General features: G+C 37.9%; 1 protein-coding gene across 1 annotated transcript; it reads left to right on the top strand.

Annotated features, from left to right (window-relative positions):
• The first annotated feature begins 8,058 nt into the window (after nt 1–8,058).
• Nucleotides 8,059–12,134, top strand: elf3 (E74-like factor 3 (ets domain transcription factor, epithelial-specific)). Its single transcript, XM_008410270.2, has 9 exons — nt 8,059–8,212; nt 8,352–8,500; nt 9,263–9,496; nt 9,627–9,734; nt 9,820–9,966; nt 10,057–10,131; nt 10,219–10,338; nt 10,461–10,656; nt 11,237–12,134. The coding sequence occupies exons 2-9, from the start codon at nt 8,359–8,361 to the stop codon at nt 11,361–11,363; spliced, it is 1,149 nt and encodes a 382-aa protein (XP_008408492.1). The 5' UTR covers nt 8,059–8,212; nt 8,352–8,358; the 3' UTR covers nt 11,364–12,134.
• The last annotated feature ends 9,703 nt before the right edge of the window (nt 12,135–21,837 follow it).

Raw genomic sequence — 21,837 nt, 5'->3', positions numbered from 1 at the left:
ATATATATATAATTTTTTATTTTTTTTACAAAAAATAAAAACACAGCGGTCCGATGTAAAGATGCAAAACAAAACTAAATTCCACAGTTTTTGCGTAATTCTCTTACAAGAGCAATTGGTTCTTAGCTAATCTCCACAAAGCAACTACAGTTGAAAACCCGTGTGTCTCTCTGTCCATCTCCCTGCAGCGCCTTCCCTTCTCTACTCTCAATCCTTCGTTAACTCTCCAGCTCTGCGCACCTCATTTGCATAAATTGCGAAGTGGCCAATTAAGCTACAAAACATACAAACTTCTAATAAAACACTTATTTACAATAAAACATTATTAAATTATGAAAGGGACACGGCACTTTGAATGAGAATAAAAATCATTAAATGCATGAAAACATTTGCGACATGAAAAGGCGGATGTAATCCTGAAGGGCTGTGAGGTTCTGCTCTACTCAACATGGTGACACATTTGTCATATTTTAAATGCAAATCCAAAATGACACCAAGATGTGCTACTTCTGAGACTTGTTCAGTAATTTGTCCACTAAAACCTTCCATTAGAATAATTACTGAGACTAATTAACAAACCCTATACGAAAAAGGAGAAAAATGACAGTTATGTTTAGATTCATTGTGACACAGAGACAGCTGTGATGAAACAGATTTAACTGTAAACTTACCAGCTACATAAACAACGTCATCAGTATAGATCTGGAAACCTGCATCAGGACACAAATGTGGTAAATCCTTTATTTAAAAACGTAAATGAAGCGGATGTTGTTGTCTGCGGCCATTAGGTGTCAGTACAAAGCTACGATATGATATGACAGGAATGTTTGCAGATCTTCAGAGATAAATGATCTGTTAAATAAAGAAGTGATGTGCAGCCTCTTAGGAGTAATCAAGACTGTTAAGGTTAAAAAAACTAAAACATTTTTCTAAGGAGGGGAGCAAATCTTTTTAAAAAGGATTTGCTCCCTTTTAACTTTCTGTCTGCGGGAAACTGTGGGTCTCAGTGAATTGAACAGAGAAAAAGTATTTGCACAAGCAAAATCCTGACCTCTGACCCTAAAGGCAGCACATGATTGTTTGATTCTTCTGCGTCTTGACAATTGATTTGGTCACATTCGTTTCCAGGACTCTGAAAATGCAGGTAAAAATCCTACTGGCTTGTAATTGTGTCTTGGATCAAGGCTCCATATTTGAAAATGCTTTAAAAAAAAAAAAAAAAAAAGCCTGCAGTAAAACACACCCACTAATAATAGACAAATTATTTAAGGTAAGTAAGTGGCAATAACAATACCTTTGATTTGATTTGTGAATTGTAACGTGTTTGTCATAGCTTGCCTGTGTCTAAAACCGGAAACACATAAATTACTAATGTGTTTTTTTACCCAATTTTACCCTCAATTTCCAGTCGAGGAAAGTGGGCAGCAGTTTGCACAATAGTTGCTGAATGCCACAGAAAAACAGAAACTGAGACACGACAACAGCGGCGCGATCTATTTTTGTCCCTTGAAAATGTCATTTGCAACGTTACAAACAAACACAGAACAGCAGCGGGCAAAATACACAAAACATTACACTGGCATAATAAACGAGCGTAAAGAAATGCTAAAGACAGACAAAAATGGTACCAGTTAGTATTAACTGAAGTCAACTATAAAGAAATCTGCATTTAGCCATATTTTAAAAGAACTCAGTGTTTCAATATTGCTGTTTTCTGGAAGTTTGCTCCAGATTAGTGGAGTCTGAAAACAGAAAAGCTGCTTTTCCATGTTTGGTTCTGATTCTGGGGATGCAGAGTAGACTAAATCCAGAAGACCTGAGTGGTCTGGGAGGTTCATATAAAAACAGATAATGTCGTATTGATTTATAAGCCAATAAAAGTGTTTTAATGTCCCCTGAGAATCATAGCGCTAGTGCAAGGACATTAGAGCTGGATGCAGGCAGCAGCATTCTACATCTAGACTGTCTTGTTAGATGAAGACTGTCGCAGTAATCAATTCAACTAAGAACAGTTAGTTTATCTTTAGTTGCTTTGGCACATTCATGCACTGATTTCCTTCAGTTTACCTACTCAACACTTGAATGGGTTCATAAACACCTGGTGACACTGCCAAGTAGATTGGTCATCTGCATAACTATGTAACTTATCTTGTGGACACACAGTTGTTATCATCTTGCCAGACTCCTGCATTCTGGTGAGCTGAAGTCTCCACTTACACTGGAAGCACGAGGAAACGGCTGCATTAGCAGATGATCACCATTTTGGCTGCAGCTTCGTAACCCCGGCCCTTGGTCTGCAAATGAAACTGTTTCCTACCTGGAGTCTTCGGCTCAGACCCTTTCTGTGCACCTTGTGATAGAAACTTTTAAGGTTCCTGGATTCCACAGACACCTGAAGTTGATTAGCTGCTTCACAGCTGGCTAGAAGGGTTAGAAAAAAAATTAATGAGTTGAAGGAATGAGCAATTGATTGACAGCTTCCTGGTCATTCAGAAATGTTGCACTTGGTGTATACGGCTCCCTCCCAGCTCAGGTTCTGCAATCCTAACTAACACGGGCATCTTTTTCTGGTCCAGGGCATTTACATTTCAGTTAGTCAGAACTTCACAGTAAAATACTCACAGTGCTGCATTGTTAGCAAGAGGTTTCATTGCTTGGTAACAATGCAACATATTAGCTTTGGATGTATTTGGAGGTGTTTAGTTGTGTTTACAGTGAGATCTGACAAAGCACAGAGTACTTCCAACATTTCATGTTTCTTGCACATGTAGCATGAAGGGCAGAAATTCCCAAAGCACTTCAGTGTTCAAAAAACTATAAAGCGACGCTATACTTCAGGGTGTTCAGAATCCATACATAACTTCCCCGTCTTAAAATCATGACTCTTTTCTTACTCTGGTTTTCTAAATGCCCCACAAATGTTTGTGGAAAGTCCCCGCCTTAAGTAATAATTCTGGTGGACAATAGAAATGTTGTGTGATGAGAAGTGATGAAATGAATTTTCTGTTGTCTCCAAGGCACTCCAGTGTCTTGGCACTACAGAGAGTAAAAACCAGCTGGGCTGCATTCTTCCAGCGCCAGTGGAAACTGGACATAATTGCTGTTATGAAATTTTCAGCAGAAGTACAGTTTCACTGGCTGTTATTGACATAAGACGACACAATGGGCAAAAAGGAGAAAATAGGCCCACTTATCCCCACAACATATGGTTCACTGTACCATCAATGGCACCATCACATAAAGCTGCAGTCTTTTCTGACTTCTCAGTTTACTGAACTTCTTATTCAGTAGCAGTATTGTCAAGGTTTCAATGGCTTCAACATAACAATAGAAACAGTGGATTCTTTCCACACACAATTCTTATTTATGTAAACCACCAAATATCAGTTTGCCCAGGAGTTTAAACTTAATTCAATCAACAAAAATGGAACCAGTTTCAGTAACTTTGTGATTATTCAGTCAATGTTCAAGAGAAAACAAGATTTTCAAGAATTCTTGCTTTAGAAACTACACCGGATACTTTAAGGTTAATCAAAAATGTACTTATTGTAGTTTAACCATAAAACTGCCTCTTTCTTGGCTTCAGACATAAACAGCCACCCATTGTTTAGATCCTTACAAACTGACTTATTTACCGACTCATTAATGATTAGCATGTTAGGTGTTTTAGAGCAAATACTCTTAACGACATATAAATAAAACACTTCTTATGTATTTCCTCTTTAAGTGTTGCTGTCTTAAAAGCACAGTGTCGCTGTACATCAAAAGTACAATGCTTCTTCATTTTTATCCTCAGGATTGAAGAAAAAAATCAGAAAGCATTGTGTATAAATATTCCCAAAAGTTGTCATTGTGTTTAATTAAAATATTATATACTTTAGATATTTACTATCCTCAACAATATAGAAACTGAGTCTCTGCATTCTGAAACTTGTCCATATCTGTAAAATTGCACCTTGTAGTTTCCTTTGTGCTGATTTACTGTGATTTCTTAACTATTCAACAATAACAAACCAAACAATGTGGGATCATTTACGGCCTGAAGTTCTGCAGATGAACTGTCAGTAAAAGTTGCTGCGTTGCAAAAACTGTAAAGTTATGAAGCTGTTCAGACAAACTGGTATGAACGTAATTCCTTTTGCAGTTAGTGAAAGCACTAAAATAAATTCTTGAAGTGCTGAGCTGAGCAGTTAATGTCTTACTCACAGGTACATATCTGACTGAGTTTGACAAGCTAGCCAGACAAAACCTGAAAGTCAGTTGAACTTTGCAAATTACGATTTAAGTGAATAATTGTAACCTTATGCTGCAAAAACACAAAATCTTAGCAAGTATTTTCGATCTAGTTTCTAGTGCAAATATCTTAATACACTTGAAATAAGAGAAAACATATAACTAACTTCTCAGCAAGATATAGGAGCTTGTTTTAAGTAAATAATTCTTTAATATTGATAAAAAAAGTTCTATTTCCATTGGCAGATTATTTCACTAAAAGCATTGGGAAAATATATTGTTATGAGACAAATAATCTGCCAATGGAACAAGTGGAACAAGTAGTTTTTCATCAATATTAAGGAATAATTGACTTAAAACAAGCTCATATGTTATATGCTCATATGCTGAAATGTTATTTGTAAGTTAGTTTTGTCTTATTTCAAGTATACTAAATATAAAGCATAAAATAAAGCACTAAATAAAGCAGTCATAAAGAGAAACAGGGTGAGCTGGAATGACCAGATCTGATGTCCAAGAATCTGTCATGACTTACAAATCAACAGCATTTTCTAACACAAGCAAACAGACTGATGATGGATGTGTCTATCCACTTCGCCCCACATGTCTGATTTACTATAAAGATGCAGTCAATCAAACTTTTGCCTGTCAATGCATCTGAACTGATTAAAATACTGAACTCATCTTTCATGTCAGGCTTTGAAACAACAGCTCTCCAACTACTGCTACAAAAGAACAGTCTGGACAAGTTGCTATTGAAAAATGATGAGCCAGTCTCCAACCTTCCATATCATCAATTGTTGAAAAAGTTTTTTCTACACTTAAATAGCTTCCCAACAATGAGCAAGCGCTCTGTTCAATGACATCCATCTGAACACAAGCTGTGGAAGAACCACGGTGTTGGTTTGGTTGAACCTCAGTGCAGCATGGTCATTTGTTGACCATGGACTGGAGAACTGTGTTGGACCCTCTGGCACAGCAGCTGACTGGTTCCAAACTTACCTAAAGAACCGGGACTTCTTTGGGTCAGCAGGTAACTTGTCATCACAGCAGACAAAAATTACATGCAGGGTTCCCATGGCTCCATCTTGGGCCTCTCAAGAAAATAAAAATCTTAACCCTAACCCTATCCCTAGCTCAGATTATAACAAGTAGTAATATTAGTTGCCATTAGTATGCAGGATACACAGCTCTACATTACAATGTCACCTGGTGACAAGCAAGCACTGAGTAGATTCACTGAACAAATCAATACTTGGATGTGCTATAACTTTCTTCAGATGAATAGAAACAAACCTGGAGTGATTATCTTTGGATTTTAAGAGGAATGATCTAGAGTCAGCACGCAACTGCAGCTGTTACAGTTAGAAACTAGCAATCAGGCCCCCATTCTGGGTGCAGTGGTGAACATAAAGACAATTACAAAGTCGGCCTCCTGTTGCCGACCTCTCCTGACTCATCCTCTCTGGATGAACTCTGCGTTTTGTGTGTTTGTTGGCTATAGAAGCAGCAGATAAGGACCATGAAGGTGTTGAAGCTGCCGGGGCAGATTAATTCTGTTCAAAACAAAAATGTTTTCAGCGCAGCAGTTCAGAAACTCAGCTTTCAAACCCCACTGAAGACCAACTGAAGACTACATGGTTTCTACCCAACAAGCATGGAAGTATTTCAGTTCAATAACATTCTGTGCTTTTTAAAAATAATATATATTTTTTGTCATCTATTTTTAACAAATGGAGTCAGTACAGAGATTTAACAACAGGTGTGATATGATTGTTATGACCTTGTTTCCGGATTAGCTGTAGCTAAAACCCCCCCCAAAAAATAGCTTCTGGATTAGCTGATCCAGAAGCTTTTTTTTTTTTTTTAATTTCTGAATAAAGGAAACCATTACTGTGATCTAATTTACATAAAATAGACCATGGACCAGTTTTTCTGTCATGTTTTGACAGGAAAGCTTTTATTTTGGCAATAGTTTTAAGATGGTAATAAGCTGATTTAGTATTAGAATGTATGTGGTTTTTAATAAAAGCCATAGTGAAAGATCTAAGGAGCTACATTGGTTCCGGGGTCACAGGTTGAAGACCCCTGATTTAGACCCATCACTGTTCAGACAGGTTTATATTATTCAAAACTTTCTGAGGTCTCAAACCGTGGTGTTAACCCAAAGACATCATCTCCAATCAGTCCTAAAACCTGACTCTAAAGCACTATCAAGATTGTTTTTCATCATAAAAGATGCATTTATTCATAAAACCAAACCTTTTCAATGATATTTGTGAAAATGATAGATTAAATATAGTCTGTAAAGGTTTGTTTGTTTAAAAGAGGTTTCAGGTGGTGTGGAAAAAGACCTCATTGATGGGATTTATTATTTGCAACATTAAAGTTGCAAAATAGCAAACAAAATAATCAAGTTAAATCAATCAAGTTTAATTGTGTGGCACATTTCAGCATTTCAAAGGGTTTTACATCATAAAAACACAAACATTAACAATTGAAACATCACATTTTTCCAAGTGCCATCATTACACATCAAAATGTTGGTCGATGTGTCATTTATTATGGTTAAAAAGCAACTGTTAACAGATGGGTTTTCAGTCTAGATTTAAAGGAACTCAGTGTTTTGACTGTTCTGCAGTTTTCTAGAAGTTGGTTCCAGATTTGTGGTGCATAGAAGCTGAAAGCTGCTTCTCCTCATTTGTTCCTGGTTCTGGGAATGCAGAGCAGACCAGAAGAAGACCTGGTGTTAAGCCGTTCAGCGACTTATAAACAGCATTTTAAAGTCTGTTCTCTGAGCTACGGAGAACAGAATAAGCTTCATGGCATGTTTTTACTGCCTGGTTTAAAATAACAGTATCGCTCCACAGGCAGCAAACCTGTTGCTATTGTTAGGCATTGCAGGGTGACCTAGATTGATCCAAATGATGGCGTGACTGTGAATGTTATCTGCCCGCACCTTGTCACGGTAAAATGTATGACCAGTGCAATTATTTAAGTCATTCGGTTCAAACACGCCACGGAGAGTGAAACAGAAAAATGAGCCTATCTTTGTACTCTGCGTCTTTTCTTTGGGTTATCGCCGCAGCCATTAGCACGCAGTAGGGGCTAAATGAGTGAGAGTTGAGTTCATTTTTGTGTGAAGGTGTGTGTGTGCGTGATTACATGGATGCGTTTGCACATATATGACGTACAATTGTGCTATTTGCAACAATAAGTAATTACATGTAATCCCAGGACTTAAGTGAACAAATTAGACAAGAAAACAGTCTCGGTAAGGTTTGCTCATCTCTCTTGCACATCGTCTGGTGGAACTGATAAAACTACCTGCCCACATGTTCATCTTCAATCTGTCATTGTCAGAGTCTCTATTTAAGGTTCTAAATCAGCCTACTTCCTCCTTTCTGTGGATGTATTCCAATGGACAACAAGAAAAACATACCATTAAGTCACAAAGTCCAACTAGATGATTACAAGTGAAAATGACATTTTCTTGATAAAAAAAAAAAATGCAAATGATCCGTGATAAAACACCCGAGATCTTATTTTGTTATGGCACTGTTGTTTGCGGCCTAGCTAAAGGAATCCAGTTAGGCAAAGCAGATCAATTTACAGTAACTGAATCTGTCAGGCAAGAACTTTAATCTAATCTTCAGTGATGATGGGTAAGAGACGGTAAAGCTTAGAAAGGAAAACAGGACAGGTGAGCGTTGTTAGTCGAGTTCTCTGGAAAGCGTAGGAGGGATGGAGGTGTGGCCACCCTCAGGTGGAATTCCCCTGAATTTACCTCTCCATCCCCCACTCCTCCACAGGGATATAAACATGTTGATTTCCAACCGAAAGCGCTTTTTTGCCTTGGAGACAGGAACCTTGTAAAGAACAGACAGGAACAAAGACCGAAGAGACGATACACAAACTAAAGTGGGATAGTTTTGAATCTTTTTTTTTTTAACCATACAGTGGCTTTGTGCTGAAAGAGGTAAATGACTCCAAAGAATTATTTAATACAATTCATGTAGAGGAGATGCTCACATTTAAAGTTGCAACAATGTGAAAAACTTTACTTTTGAAAAAAAAAATTCAGAATAACTGATTTGTAACTTGTTGATGTCTCTCAGAGACTCGATGTCGTCGCCGTGCCTCAGCAGCATCTTGACTCACGCCAACCTGACGATGTATCAGACTGGCTTACCCGACATCCCCCCACAGCAGCTCCATGCGCTGCCCACCATCCACACTTTGGAGAGCAGAAGTTACAACACAAGAGGTAAGAGGATCGTCTGACATTGAGGCAGTTTACCTTGTTTGTTTCAGGTCAACGTGGGACCTCCACTTAACACCCAAATGTAGAGAACTAGACTTTTGTTTGAAGTTTGTTTCTGACTGAGAACGATGCACTGATCTCCCACACATTCAAATTATTACTACCTCCAATCAAATGAGATATTTTGATGAAATATTTATGTTTAACTTTAAATCTAAATCTCCAAGGTATATGAATAATGTTTGGGCTCCACTGAAATTGACACCAGAAAACTATCAAGAAGTTTGGAAGCTCCTGTTTGTCATCAAAAGCTACATCCTGTACAGTGATGGTAATATAGTAGAGTACTTGTACATGAGCCACATGATCCTAACTGAAGATAACCAAACCATGAGGTCAATTTACTTTGACCTAATTGCGCTAATGATTAACCGAACTGTCAATGTTTAACTGAACTCGACGCTCGTAGCAGAGAAATGCTGTGACCTCCTGCTTAGTCAACTGGGCTGGCTATATTTGTCTGACCTTGTCTGATCCCTAAGTGGGGTGTTGTTTCACTCTTGTATTGTTTTGTGGATAAAACACCAGAAAATGCAGATGTGCTCAAAAAAAAAAAAATCAAAAAGAGGATGTTTCAAGCAGAGTTTTTGTTTGGCTTTAAGCTTTACTGGAGATGGGAAATCAGGAGACTGATTTGATTTAAAAAAAAATTATTAGCACTTTTGTCAGAAGGACATCAGGTAATAAATGGCTCTCATTCCTCAGGTCACTGGTACAAACAGATCAGCCCTCACCAATGGACGGCAGAGCACGTTCTAGAGTGGATCAGCGACCATGTGGAGAGAACCAAGTTTGATGCCAGCACCCTGAGTCTGGACTTCTGCTCCATTGATGGCCCAAACCTCTGCCGCATAAACCAGGAAGAGATGACTGCCGTTTTCGGCCCGCAGCTCGGCCCACATCTTTACCAGAGCTTAGAAGAATACAAGACCAAATATGGTAAACTAAATCTCTAAAATGTATCGTTTTATTGTTCAAATCCACAGATATCAATCTGTCTACATGCAATCAATCATCAGTCCGTCTTCAGAGATGGTAAAAACATAACAAATTCTTCTTTTTTTTCCAGAACTGCAGAGTCTCTCTGGACCAGAACTAAGTGAGACATGTCAACTTCTTGATAACTTTCTGGACAGCCTGAGCTTCCCTTTGCTGACCACGCTCAAAATTGGCCATGGTACATTTTGATATTTACTTATGTAGGTAGCGAAAGTTTGTAATGTTAGAGAAAACTTGGAATAACACATCCATCTACCACACAGGTGAAGAAGCTGAAATCAAGAGAAACTTTGAATACCGCGATGGTTATGATTTGACCAGATTCACCATGGAGTCCCTGACAACTTTGGACGACACTGATTACCTTTCTGACAATCCATCTGACAGTGAATGCAGTTCCTCGGCCAACAGTTAGTATACTTCTATCGTCTTGTCGACGTTTCTTAAAGTTCGGCGTATCAAGACGTTTCTTTTCTCAAACGTGTGTGATGTGTCTTCAGGTGGCACGTTTACATTCATGAGCTCACCAGAGTCCGGCAGCAGCGAATCAGACCCTGAGTTCTATCCAGTGTCAAGTGAGTATTCAGGCACACTTGATCTAGCATTCTGGTCTTATGGTACAGTCGAGGTTCGGCATGGTAAACGAATTGCTGTGTTGACAGAGGTCCACATCAAAACCGAAGACGGAGACTGTCGCATCAAGAGACCCCGAGGGCGGCCTCCTAAAGTCAACCGTGGACACAGCAGCAGCATATATGACAACCCAAAAAAAAGCAAACATGGTACGCTTTCTACATTACAAGTAGTTTTCTCCTCGGGTCAAGATCGCCTTTATATTTGCGTGTTCATGCTAACACTTTTCACAACTGGAAACAGCGAGCTGATTGTTGTCCGTTCTTTGCAGCACCACGTGGCACCCACCTGTGGGAGTTCATCAGAGACATCCTCATCCACCCCGAGAAGAACCAGGGCCTGATGAAGTGGGAGGACCGTCGGGAGGGGGTGTTCAAGTTCCTCAAGTCCGAGGCCGTCGCCCAGATGTGGGGCCAGAAGAAGAAGAACACCAGCATGACCTACGAGAAACTGAGCCGGGCCATGAGGTGAGTTACCAGGCAAAAATAAAAAAGGAGTCCCTGCTCTCGCGATGATCCCAAATTTGTGTCAGTGAAAACCTAAAATGTGCTAATTTTCTCAAATATGAATTTGCATTCGTAAACCACTGAACAAAACCCAGATTTAATTTGTTAAATACGGACGCACTGGAGGTTTCTTCAAAGGGGTGGCCTGACTGGGCAAGTAAAAGTTTTGGGCTGGCACAGCAAAAAAAAAAAAGAAACAAAACAAAAACAAAAAAAGAGGATGACTACTACTGTGTTGCATGACTTAGTTGTGCACAGATGAAGTTTGCAAAGTAAGGTTTAAATCCTTTGTTTGAACCCTATAAACTAAACTTTATTAGTTTATAGTCATGCATATTGGCAACAATGACTCCTCAGGACCAAACAGCCAAGATAAATACATATTTTATGAGAAGCAGACTACCATAGCACGTCAATTCAGGGAATTATTTTCCATCATCATAGTATCATAATCACCATTAGAACACTAGTAGTTGCTTTAGAACATTTTCTTCTTGTACAAGTCGTTGGAATCCCTAAGGTGATATGTCTCTACTTGCAGGTATTACTACAAGAGAGAGATTTTGGAGCGGGTTGACGGCAGAAGACTTGTGTACAAGTTTGGAAAAAATTCCAGTGGGTGGAAGACTGAGGAGATTGGCAGCGGTATCGGAGGCGTCAGTCTCTGAGCAGATAGAGATCACGAAGCCGACCAGCGCAGAAGTTTAGGAACCAGAAAAGCCTGTTTTTTGCCTGGCTGGGGAAAAAAGTCGTTACTATCTGAAACTTTAAAAGACGAAACTTCCTCTTACGGGGAAGATGTTGAAGAAAATGTAAGCCATTGTGTTTGGCTCCAGTAGGTTTTATGAACCAATATTAATGTTTCACATGTTTTATATTTTGATCCTCGTTACAGAAACTTTAGACATAGTTCTGCTGATGTTTTTGAGCCTTTGTAAACAAAGTAGCAGTTGTTCAATATTTGCGGTAGTTTGCATATAGTGTGTGTTTTTTTGTGTATTTTTTTAAAATTGTAAATTCATGACCGGCTAATCTCTGTGCTTAAAGTTTTTGCTGTGGTACATGGGTATAAATAAATGATACTGGAAATATCTAATTTTCTGTATTGTTCTGTCATGGTTCCATTGACATACGAAACTCAATTGTGGCTCTGAATGTGAGATTCGGAAAGCAGAAATTAGAGACAGAACAGAAAGAAATAAATGTAGGTGATGTTTTTTGTCACGTCAACATTTACATTATGTTCTACCTATCTGTATGACTTGTTATAAAGTGTGTAAAGCATGTTCTCACAATGTTTATTAAAGAATAACAGATGAGTAATCCTACTATGTAGTTTACGGATTTTATGATTATATATATTTTTTCACATAACTGTTTCACTCGTCAATCTCTGTATTGGTGGATGTGAGAAATAAACCACAATGCTAATCAGTCAATTTATTTGTTCATTTGACCTCATGTAGATTTACCAGATGTTCCTCTCATTACGCCCCTCACATAAACCACACACACATATAAAACTCAGACCATGCACATTTATACCTCTAATAAATATTAGCACTCTACATATGGAGCGCTTTTACCCTTTTCATTTACCTTCCAACAAGTTCCCTGCAGTTTTGATCAAACCCTATAATTTCCTTATATAGTTTAAATGATTTGTGTTGCAGAACATCAGCATCTTGAGAGTTATTTAAGGCTCTTCATAAGTGTGAAATAATTATTATGCTTTTTAATTTTTTTTTTCATTTCATTTTTGGCAGGGAAGAAAAAATAAATTTAAATAGTTGGCAGAATTTAGTCTTATTTTAATCTGAATAAGAATAAGTTATATTTAAATTCAACTCCATTCAGTTGAGAGTTACTTCATTAGAACCAAAGGGAAATTGAATGATGTCATAACTCAGTTCACCCAAATATCTTCTAAGAGCCACTGTGTGCAGGAAGGATCTCCAGTAGCAGTCAGTCTTGCAACCGATTTGAAGAGGCCTCTGACTGGAGACTGAGAATCCTGAGAATGTTACAGCCACATTACTGCTGTGACATGTTAATGGTGAGTTCACACCAAATGCATTTTGAGCATCAAGCGTCCAACGCTCCACATAGACTTTGAATGTAAACCAGATGCGCCTGATGCTCAAAATGCGTTTGGTGTGACCATAACAGCTCAACATCTGGACAGCACAGATGATGTTCCACAGTAACGCCATCAGCTGTTACTGTGGCGCTGCTAATTTGCTTTTCCTTCTCTTTAAATCTGCCTCTGAGCCATCTCTCCACCCGATAAGCAATGCTTTAAAATTCAAACTGATAGAATTCATTCAGAAAGTCAGGTTCGGCCTTTCTCATGTGTCATTCTGAGCTGTTAGGTGATCCTGAGCCATCTCTGTAGCTCTGCTGGTATAAACTTAGGCTGCTGCTACTATGTTTTCAGTTGTTTTTCTCTACACGTAAGCTACACCAGGTCTGGAGTTCCTCTTGGCTGTTGCATCTTCCTGGAGGAAGGTGCACAACTAAACGTTATTAACTTTTTATTAACATAGAAAATACTCCATCAGTTTCTTTGTTTCTTTTTTTGTGTATCTGCTCTGTTTTCTCAAACCTCCAGTCGGTCGTGGCAGAGGGACACTTGTTCTGAGCCAGGTTCTGGTTCTGCTTGAGGTTTCTTCCTGTTAGAGGGGAATTTTTCCTTTCCACTGTCGCTACATGCATGCTCGATATGAGGGATTGCTGTAAAGTCAATGAAGCAACGCAACGTGTTCGTCCAGGAGGAGTGAAGGCTGCATGTCAATGTGATGCAATCTGCTGGGTTTCCTTAGAAATGTTTTTAACTAATTGAATAATGACCTGAGCTTATTTCACCATTTGATAACGAAGATCACTGGGAATGTGTGTGGCCGAACTGAAATGAGTTGTTTGTAAAGTGGCTAAAGATGACATGCATTGTGAATTGGCAACATATACGTAAACTGAGCCGAACTTATTTTGGACTTCTCTCCTTAAATTGAACATTTTAAAACAAATTTCACTGATTCCTTTCAAGAGCTTGATGTGATTTGCAGTAAAACCTTTTTTTTTAGCCAGACAGTATATGCTGGATAATCATTAACTGAGCAAATAAAAATGTCCAATGCAGTCACGCAAAATAGTCCTCAGCATGTTAGTAGAAAACACCTTAGTGAGAAAGGAGTAATAAAGATACCCATAAAAACATCTTTAACATCAGAACCTTCAACGAGCCACACTTTAAATTAGCCGTTCAGAACCATGGTGGCGACATATACAGGTTGTATTTGCAAATACATAACTGACCAGTCAGTAATAAATTCTGCAGAAGTAAAAGGAGGAAACTTTTCCTTTTCAGGCTGTTTTCACTGTTTTTCTGTAGGAAGGAAGCAGGATGACTGAAGAGACTCACGTGGGTTTTAATCTGAATTAGTCCGTGAACCACACCATTTTTTTTTTTTGGTCCATCTCAACGTGGCAAAGCTTAACCATCATTTTTGAAAAGTTATATGTTGTTAACTCTCGTGTCGCTGATGTCACTGGATACCACTGAGCTAAAAAGAAATGTTTCTAGTTTAGATTAGATGAAAAATGGGGAAAACTGTGCATTATTATTATTATTATTATTATTATTATTATTATTATTATTATTATTATTATTATTATTATAACAGGTTGTGACCACCCTAACTCTGACTCTAAATGAAAGTCAATAGAGTCCCCTTTAAGATAACACCAAACACTGCATTATAAATGTCCATATCATCAGCCTTAGCCGGTCACACTCCAGTCTCAAAAAGCAGAATATATTGTCTTCATGAGCTAACAACTGTGACTTAGTTACCACTTTGGAAGGGCTGTCATAACAAAACATCATCTAGAGACATGTATCTTTTTAAATACTGTGGCTCAGCTTTGCCACCCTCAGATGAATCAAAATGTAAATGTTTGGTCTCTGAATTCAAATTTTCAACACTCTCAAAGATATTACTGTGAGCCTCATCATGGTCTCTGTGACTGCACTAACTACAACAAAATAGTTTTTATTTATTTTATCTTACTGTTGCACGACAACACATTGCAAAAACACATCGGGTGGAGCTTCAGTTTGGGCAGATACGCCTGGCCTAGTAGGTGAGTCTAAGCAAAATGTTTGTTCTTCTGACGCTATTGATAAGGCAGATTTACAATTTACCAAAACTGTATGACCTTCTAACCGCTGTTGGTTTAAATGCATTGTGATGAAATGAAATTAGTCACTCATTTGCTTTCCATAAAACATTTTTTTGCAGCCACAGGACGAGCATGCAGACACACCGGCCTGCAGTCGAAGTCATGCACCAGAAACCCGCTGGCCGTGGGGCGACGCATCTGACAGCCCTATCACTGCGCTGCCCTTGTTTATCTATAGTGTCATATTGCACCTTTGGGATCACAGTATGACTCTATGACTTCAATGAGAGCCATATTGCAAAGCCTGAAGAAGATAACCTATTTTGTCCCGGCTAAAATTCACTGTCTGCTGAGATGTAAGCCAAACGGCAAGAATCCAATCAGATCCAACATGTTCTCTGACAAACTCACAGCAACAACTGATGATATGCTGATTAAAAAAATCTTATTTACAGCCTTTTCAAACTTTAGAAGTTGACTTATAAGATGTTTTCTAATCGTCCACGTTGGATGGGTTAATTATCTAACCACTCTACTTAGCAAGTCTGACACACACCGAAAGAGGTGAGAGCAACTTCTCCTCCCACAAAGTCAACATACCTGTCGAGCAGGTAGGCTGGCAAGCTGCCAGGTCCGTGTGTTGCACGTAGCTTACTGGAAACCACTTGATCTGTGCCAGAAAAAATACCGGAGACAGAGGGAGTGGTAGATTATGTTTTTTTTTTTCTTTTTTACTGCCGTGATCTCATCGCATTGTCACTTGATAAACACATGCAGTCAGTAAGCCAGTCACCTGTGTTATACATTAAACTGACCTCTAACACCTCTCTGCCTGGTAAATCATAAAATCACCCATTACAGAAACCAACATGAAGCTATCTGGGAGACGTAGGAGCTGAGATAAAGAGAGAGAGAAGCAATAAAAGATCATGTGTCACGTGGCCTGCTTTGATGTTATAATAGGACTTTATGCTTTATGTTTTATACACAAGAGCCAATGTGTGCAAGGACAGGAACTCCATGTGTGAATCATAAGGTAGAACATATTAAAGTGCTGTAAGAGTTCGGACAACGTCATCGGATTTGGGTTGACATAGAGAAGTTTAATAAATAAATGAATAAATAAAAAAACATGAGAATTTTACTTTAAAAACCTGGATATTGGTGGCTTTTGTAACATTGATTGCTTTTCTGCGCCCTTCCTTTAGAGACAAGCAAGCAGATAAAGTGAAACTCAAAGTTGCTGCAAGGCATAAACTCCGATGAACCTGGGAAGAAGGCATGTGGCACAAGGTTTTCCACAAATGACGCCACAAACACAAGTTCTGGTGAAAGCAAAGAACAGAACAGTGGATAACAACAAAATACTCAGCTGTAAACAAACACCGGCAGCAAAGTCAAGCAAATAAAGCACCGTTGTAATGTTTGACAACTAAGATCAGGTGGAACGTGTGTGTGTGTGTGTGTGTGTGTGTGTGTGTGTGTGTGTGCGTGTGTGTGTGTGTGTGTGTGTGTGTGTGGGGGACTGAATCAAAATAACTTGTTTATTGAAGTGTCTCGAGACGATGTCTGTTGTGAATTGAAGCGATGCAACAAAAACAAAAAATGGAATAGAGCTGAATTAAATTGTAAACAGCGTTACAAAATAACATGATACGTAGTTTGAAACAGAAATCTGGACTTGCAGCACTTGGTATTGTTGGGTTGGATGGTCTTAGTCTTTGTCAGGCTGTTTGTGGTGTTGGATGTGGTTACATGGTGCAGGTCTGCTCTCATTGTGTTTAAAGGGTCGGATTCTCTGAAGTCGCTGCTGTACATAAAAATAACCACAGGGTCTGCTTCCCTTGGACGTCATCTTTATGAAACACAAAGAAATATGTTTTTATGCTGATGATAGACAGGTTTGTTTTCCTCTTAAACAAGAAGACTTCCAGTCCATTCAGTCTTTATTAAAGTATCTTGAACAAGTAAGAGTCAAGACTCTTGACTCTTACTTGATCAGCTCTCTCTCATTAGAAAACAGTATGAAAACGTTAGCTGACTCTGACACCCTTAAATGTAAAGATTGAAACACAGAGGTTTTGGCTGCTTGTTCATTCATTTTAAGATTTTTCTTTTTCTTTTTCTTTATTCTGATAATCTTCACATGCTCTTGCTCTTCAGTCACTACTTTCACGATCTTGTTGAGAAGCAGAAATATTTCAGTAGCAGCTCACTGGTCATGAAATTCACTCTTAGCTGTGTTTTTTTAATTTGCTCTGAAAACTAAAACTAAACAAAATAAAAAATTTCATTGGCTTTTGACTGTCCATCTTATTCACTCAAGATGTTACTTTATAACATATTTTATGTCTTCTAGAATTTATATTTTAATGTCTTTGGTCATTTGTGCCTCTTTTTTTAAGTGTTCATGAATAAAGTTGACTTGGTTTGGATATTACAACTTCTTTTATGTAATACAAATTTTAAATTCAATTCAAAAATACTTTATTGATCCCAAAGAGAAATTAAATTCATGAAAAATAAATTCATGATCTTAACAAGATTGTTAGTTGGGTTGAACACATCCATCTGTCTGTCTGCTGCAGACGCTTAATTAACCTGTGAAGCTAATCTACATCTGAAACGTTGATATTGATATTAGGACTTGTTAATTTTATGTGCTGGAGAGAAGTTACATCATACAGCGTCATGTGCTTCAGTTCTAAGTTATTACTATACATATATTTAGCATTAGACCAGGTAAAACGCTTAACGTTATTTTTGGCATGTGTGTTGTTGCTTTTTCTTATGACTGAAACTCCTTTATGGTTTTGTTGTACGATACCAGCAGCAACCATGAACAGAGGGAATTGTTAAATAACTAATTTCTAAACGATATTTTGGAGTCGGCTCCCTGCTTTTTTCACTCTGATGGTTAATGTCGTCCACAGATCTTCAATGTGTTTTATTAAAGAAAAACCCGCAGTGGATCAGTGATTATTATCAAACTTTTATGTTCTGGTTCACCACAGAATACTTCAAGTTCTAGAACAAACAAATATGAAATTGTTCTGTAGCTGTGAGTATGTGACCTTTCCTTTTTCTCTCTCCCTCTGATGCTGGTGCAGGTGTGATCTGGAAACAAAGACCCTGCAGTGGACTTGAACACCAGCAGCTGTAACTTAACAGTGAATGCAGCTGTGTTCTGGTCCTGTGACATTTTACCCTTTACCTTTTTTTTTTATGACTGTCCAGCTGAGTCTATTTTCTTCCGCTAAAAATCAAATGGCAAAGAGTTAAATACTCATTTTGCTGTCCTAAAGTTCGTAAATTGTCTGCTGTGCTCACTCAGAAAGTGCTTCAGAAGCCTGTTTTAAACACAAGTAGAGTGGCTGTGTTAATATCTAACTGACAGCCATTTACAGAGCAAATATACGTCAGTTTTAGCTTAAACATGAATGTGACATTCGTAATGTTTAGATGGTATCGGTTGTTTATCTCATTCCTTCACATCCATCACTGTTTCCCCACTGGGTTGTTCACACTGTGGGCCTGATTTACAGAGAATCCAAATAAGGAACGGTAAGTTACGCAAGGAAGGGGGGAAAAATGGCATGTGCAGTGAGTGGGCATGTTGCACGCGATCTACAAAGATTGACTGCGCAGTTGATTGCAGGAGCAGCAGCAGTGCAGAGCGCCATATTTAAATGAGGATCTTGTCTGAGTCACTGGCTGTCATCATGGAGAGTATCGGAGAGCAGAGCGAACATGAAAGAAAAACAAAGGAGAACGTCACTATGCTGGCTGGAGGTGTAATAATAATAATAATAATAATAGTAATAATAATAATAATAATAATGTGGTACAACACAGCAGCAAAAATATTTAACGACAAATAAAACTAAAACTGTCCTTTTATAGCATACATGTTTGTTGTACTTTACTAACTCCTTTATGTAAAAAAACTTGAGTCGTGACATAAAGTTAACAGGTCACAGCTGTTTAACAGATTTTTTTTTTTTAATTAACTGTATTATCAGGAGAAACAGTAGTACTGTGTACAGCACAGACTGAATAATGGCTTAAAAACTTTCCATTTCGATAAAACTTAATGTTAGAGTGGTTTATTCTGCTATAGGTTTAGATTGCTGGATACACTTGGCTATGTTTCCCCACTTTCCTAAAGAAAATCAACTTTTTAACCAAATTGAATATTAAACTGAACTGGACTGCAATCAGTCCAATTCAAACTGTAATCTGTTTGTATGACTGGATTGACTCTTTTTTTTTCAGGGCATTGAGTTGATATTAGATGTGAATAGGTTTTATATAAGTAAACTGAACTGAACTGAACTGATTTATTTATTTTGTTTTTACTTTCTAAAGACGTTGACAAAAAGAAGAAAATGTGCTGCAGGTTTTTGACAGAGGAAAGAGTTTACTCTAAAAAAATGGAGGAATTACAAGATTATCCCAGTCATGCTTCAGATCCTATCTCTAACCCTTATTAAACAATTTTATGTAACTAGAAACACATTTATGTGTTTTACTTTATGACTGAAAATCCTTTGAGTTCTTTGTTTTATTCAATTCAGCAGGAAAATTCTTTTTTAAATATTTGAATTCAGTCATATAGTTCAATCGTAAATGAGACACGTGTCTTTCCTGAGACAATAAAACAATATAAGACACTCCTTGACAGGGCCGTGCAGAGACCACTAAAGGGGCAGGTGCTCAAAATAAAAAAAAGGCACATCTAACCGCCTTCTAGGACAGAATATTAACAAAGCCACATAGCTTTCAGTTTAATAAACAAAAAATTTGTGAGATCTACAATCAAAGTTAAAATCTCTATATAGAGCATACAATTATGCAAGATATTTTATTAGTAATTTCTTTCTGCAGGTCTATTTTGTTATAGGAAAGTATTGCAATATTTGATCCCGCAATTTAGCAAGATATGTAAATCAGAGCTAGAAAACCAGACATATTTTATCTTTACAGAATTACACTATTAAAAATATAAACAAGGGCACAATGCAACCTTGTAACATTAAATCATGCTGCAACTCTATCGATGGCAGCTCTCCTTCTATTCAGTGTTTGTAGCTTCTTGGTGCAGCTTCGTTGTCCTGCTACTGGTAGCTTCACCGCATCAATTCAGCGTTACACCGGCTGATGACGGTGCTGTGATTCACTTTGTCTGGTGTCTGATTTTCAAATATTTTATGTTTTATTGAGGATTTTTGTACATACAGTGGGGCAAAAAAGTATTTAGTCAGCCACCAATTGTGCAAGTTCTCCCACTTAAAAAGATGAGAGAGGCCTGTAATTTTCATCATAGATGTACCTCAACTTATATTAAAAGGTGTTTTATTTCCGGTTGAAAGCTGCCCGCTTCCATGGTAGGACAACACAAAATTGCTCTTATAAACATGTAATTACTAATCACAATACCCTAATTTTGTATCCCTCTGAAAAATGAACCCATTTAAATAAAGAAATCCCTCCATGGGTGATACCACGATAGAGAGCGTTCATTTTATAGAGTTAACCCCGGTGCTGCAAGTGGTCCGGTATGAAACGGGGGTGATAGAACAACGTTACCACAGCACCTTTAAATTTAAATAATCAGAATACCGAAATTGTTTCCGTTGTTTTAAAAGGTTTATGTCAGTCTGCCTTTTTCCCCATCAATACATTTCCCGACCGCCCTGCACCTTAGGGGCTTAAAAAATAAATAAATAAAAAGACGAGCACATTGAGCAAAACTCTGAAACATGAGAAGCGGGACATAAAATGGAACGATGAACTAGATGTGAATTATGGCATAAAAACAGAGAATCCAAAGCTGAACAGTGAAAAATCAACACATGATGTAAAACAAATGACAATTAGACGGCACAGCAGGTGATGAGTGAAGATTACTGAGCGTCAATAAACGATCAAATAAATCTAGCAACAGGAGAGAAACTAAAGTGGACATAGCAATAAACCAAGAGAAGATAATACTAATCAAAGGAACCTAAATGGAAATTAATGAAGAACAAAATGCAAGAATAAACTAAAAACCTAAAGTAAATACAGAGGAATAAACTTGTATGGCAAGACACTTCGAGCAATAATTAATACAGAGGACTGTATGGCTAGAATAAACAGACACTATTTCCAGATAAAAGGTAAAATAATATTGTTGAAGTGCCATGGGTTTGTTGAGACCACATCTAATACTGAGAATAAATACATATTACAGACCATAACAGTAAAGAACTTATCACTTATTTATGTTTTTAATTAGATTTGATATATTTATTTCTTCAATATTATTTTTCATGTCAGTGTTATTGTCATGAGGCTGATGACTCCATGACACTTTCAATTTGGCTCATTAGGATTTGATCAAGAACCAGGTTTGTTCTTTGTAATTTCTGTCCAGTAAAACTATTAATCTATAAATCAATAGACAGGTATAATCCATGTTTCTGTCTCATGGCATTAATGGCATTAAAAGGACCTGGAACTTTTGTTTTTCCACTGAAAGCTCTGGTTTGCACAATAAATGCCATGTGGGTGAAGTTTTATGGATGGCCCGCTGGCCCGAAAAAGGTTGAGAAACACTGAGCTAATGGTTTTGACCCTGACATGGATGTTGACGAACACGTTGAACTGTGATGTATCAACAGCGCCCCTCTGTGGACTGATACAGTAATAAATGCAATACCTTGAAACGTACTTGTGCACTGTAAAAACACAGTCCTATCAAAGATCCCCCCCCCATATTCACATGCAAATATCTTAGTACACTTGAAATAAGACAAAACTAACTGACAAGTAACTATTCATCACGATGTCACCAGGTGACTCTGAACCCATCCAATCACTGAATAGATGCTTAGAACAGATAAATGTGTGGATGTGCCAAAACTTTCTCCAGCTAAACAGAAACAAAACTGAAGTTATTATCTTTGGACCTAAAGA

The sequence above is a fragment of the Poecilia reticulata genome, linkage group LG5 (assembly GCF_000633615.1).
Source record: "Poecilia reticulata strain Guanapo linkage group LG5, Guppy_female_1.0+MT, whole genome shotgun sequence".
Taxonomy (NCBI): Eukaryota; Metazoa; Chordata; class Actinopteri; order Cyprinodontiformes; family Poeciliidae; genus Poecilia; species Poecilia reticulata.
This window is presented reverse-complemented; position numbering and strand designations above follow the sequence as displayed.

Bases quoted from the DNA above. Each gene is read 5' to 3' on its own strand.
- elf3 (XM_008410270.2), top strand. From the start codon at position 8,359: ATGTCGTCGCCGTGCCTCAGCAGCATCTTGACTCACGCCAACCTGACG. The intron at 8,501-9,262 runs GTAAGAGGATCG...CTCATTCCTCAG, and splicing joins CAGAAGTTACAACACAAGAG to GTCACTGGTACAAACAGATC. The intron at 10,339-10,460 runs GTACGCTTTCTA...CGTTCTTTGCAG, and splicing joins CCCAAAAAAAAGCAAACATG to CACCACGTGGCACCCACCTG.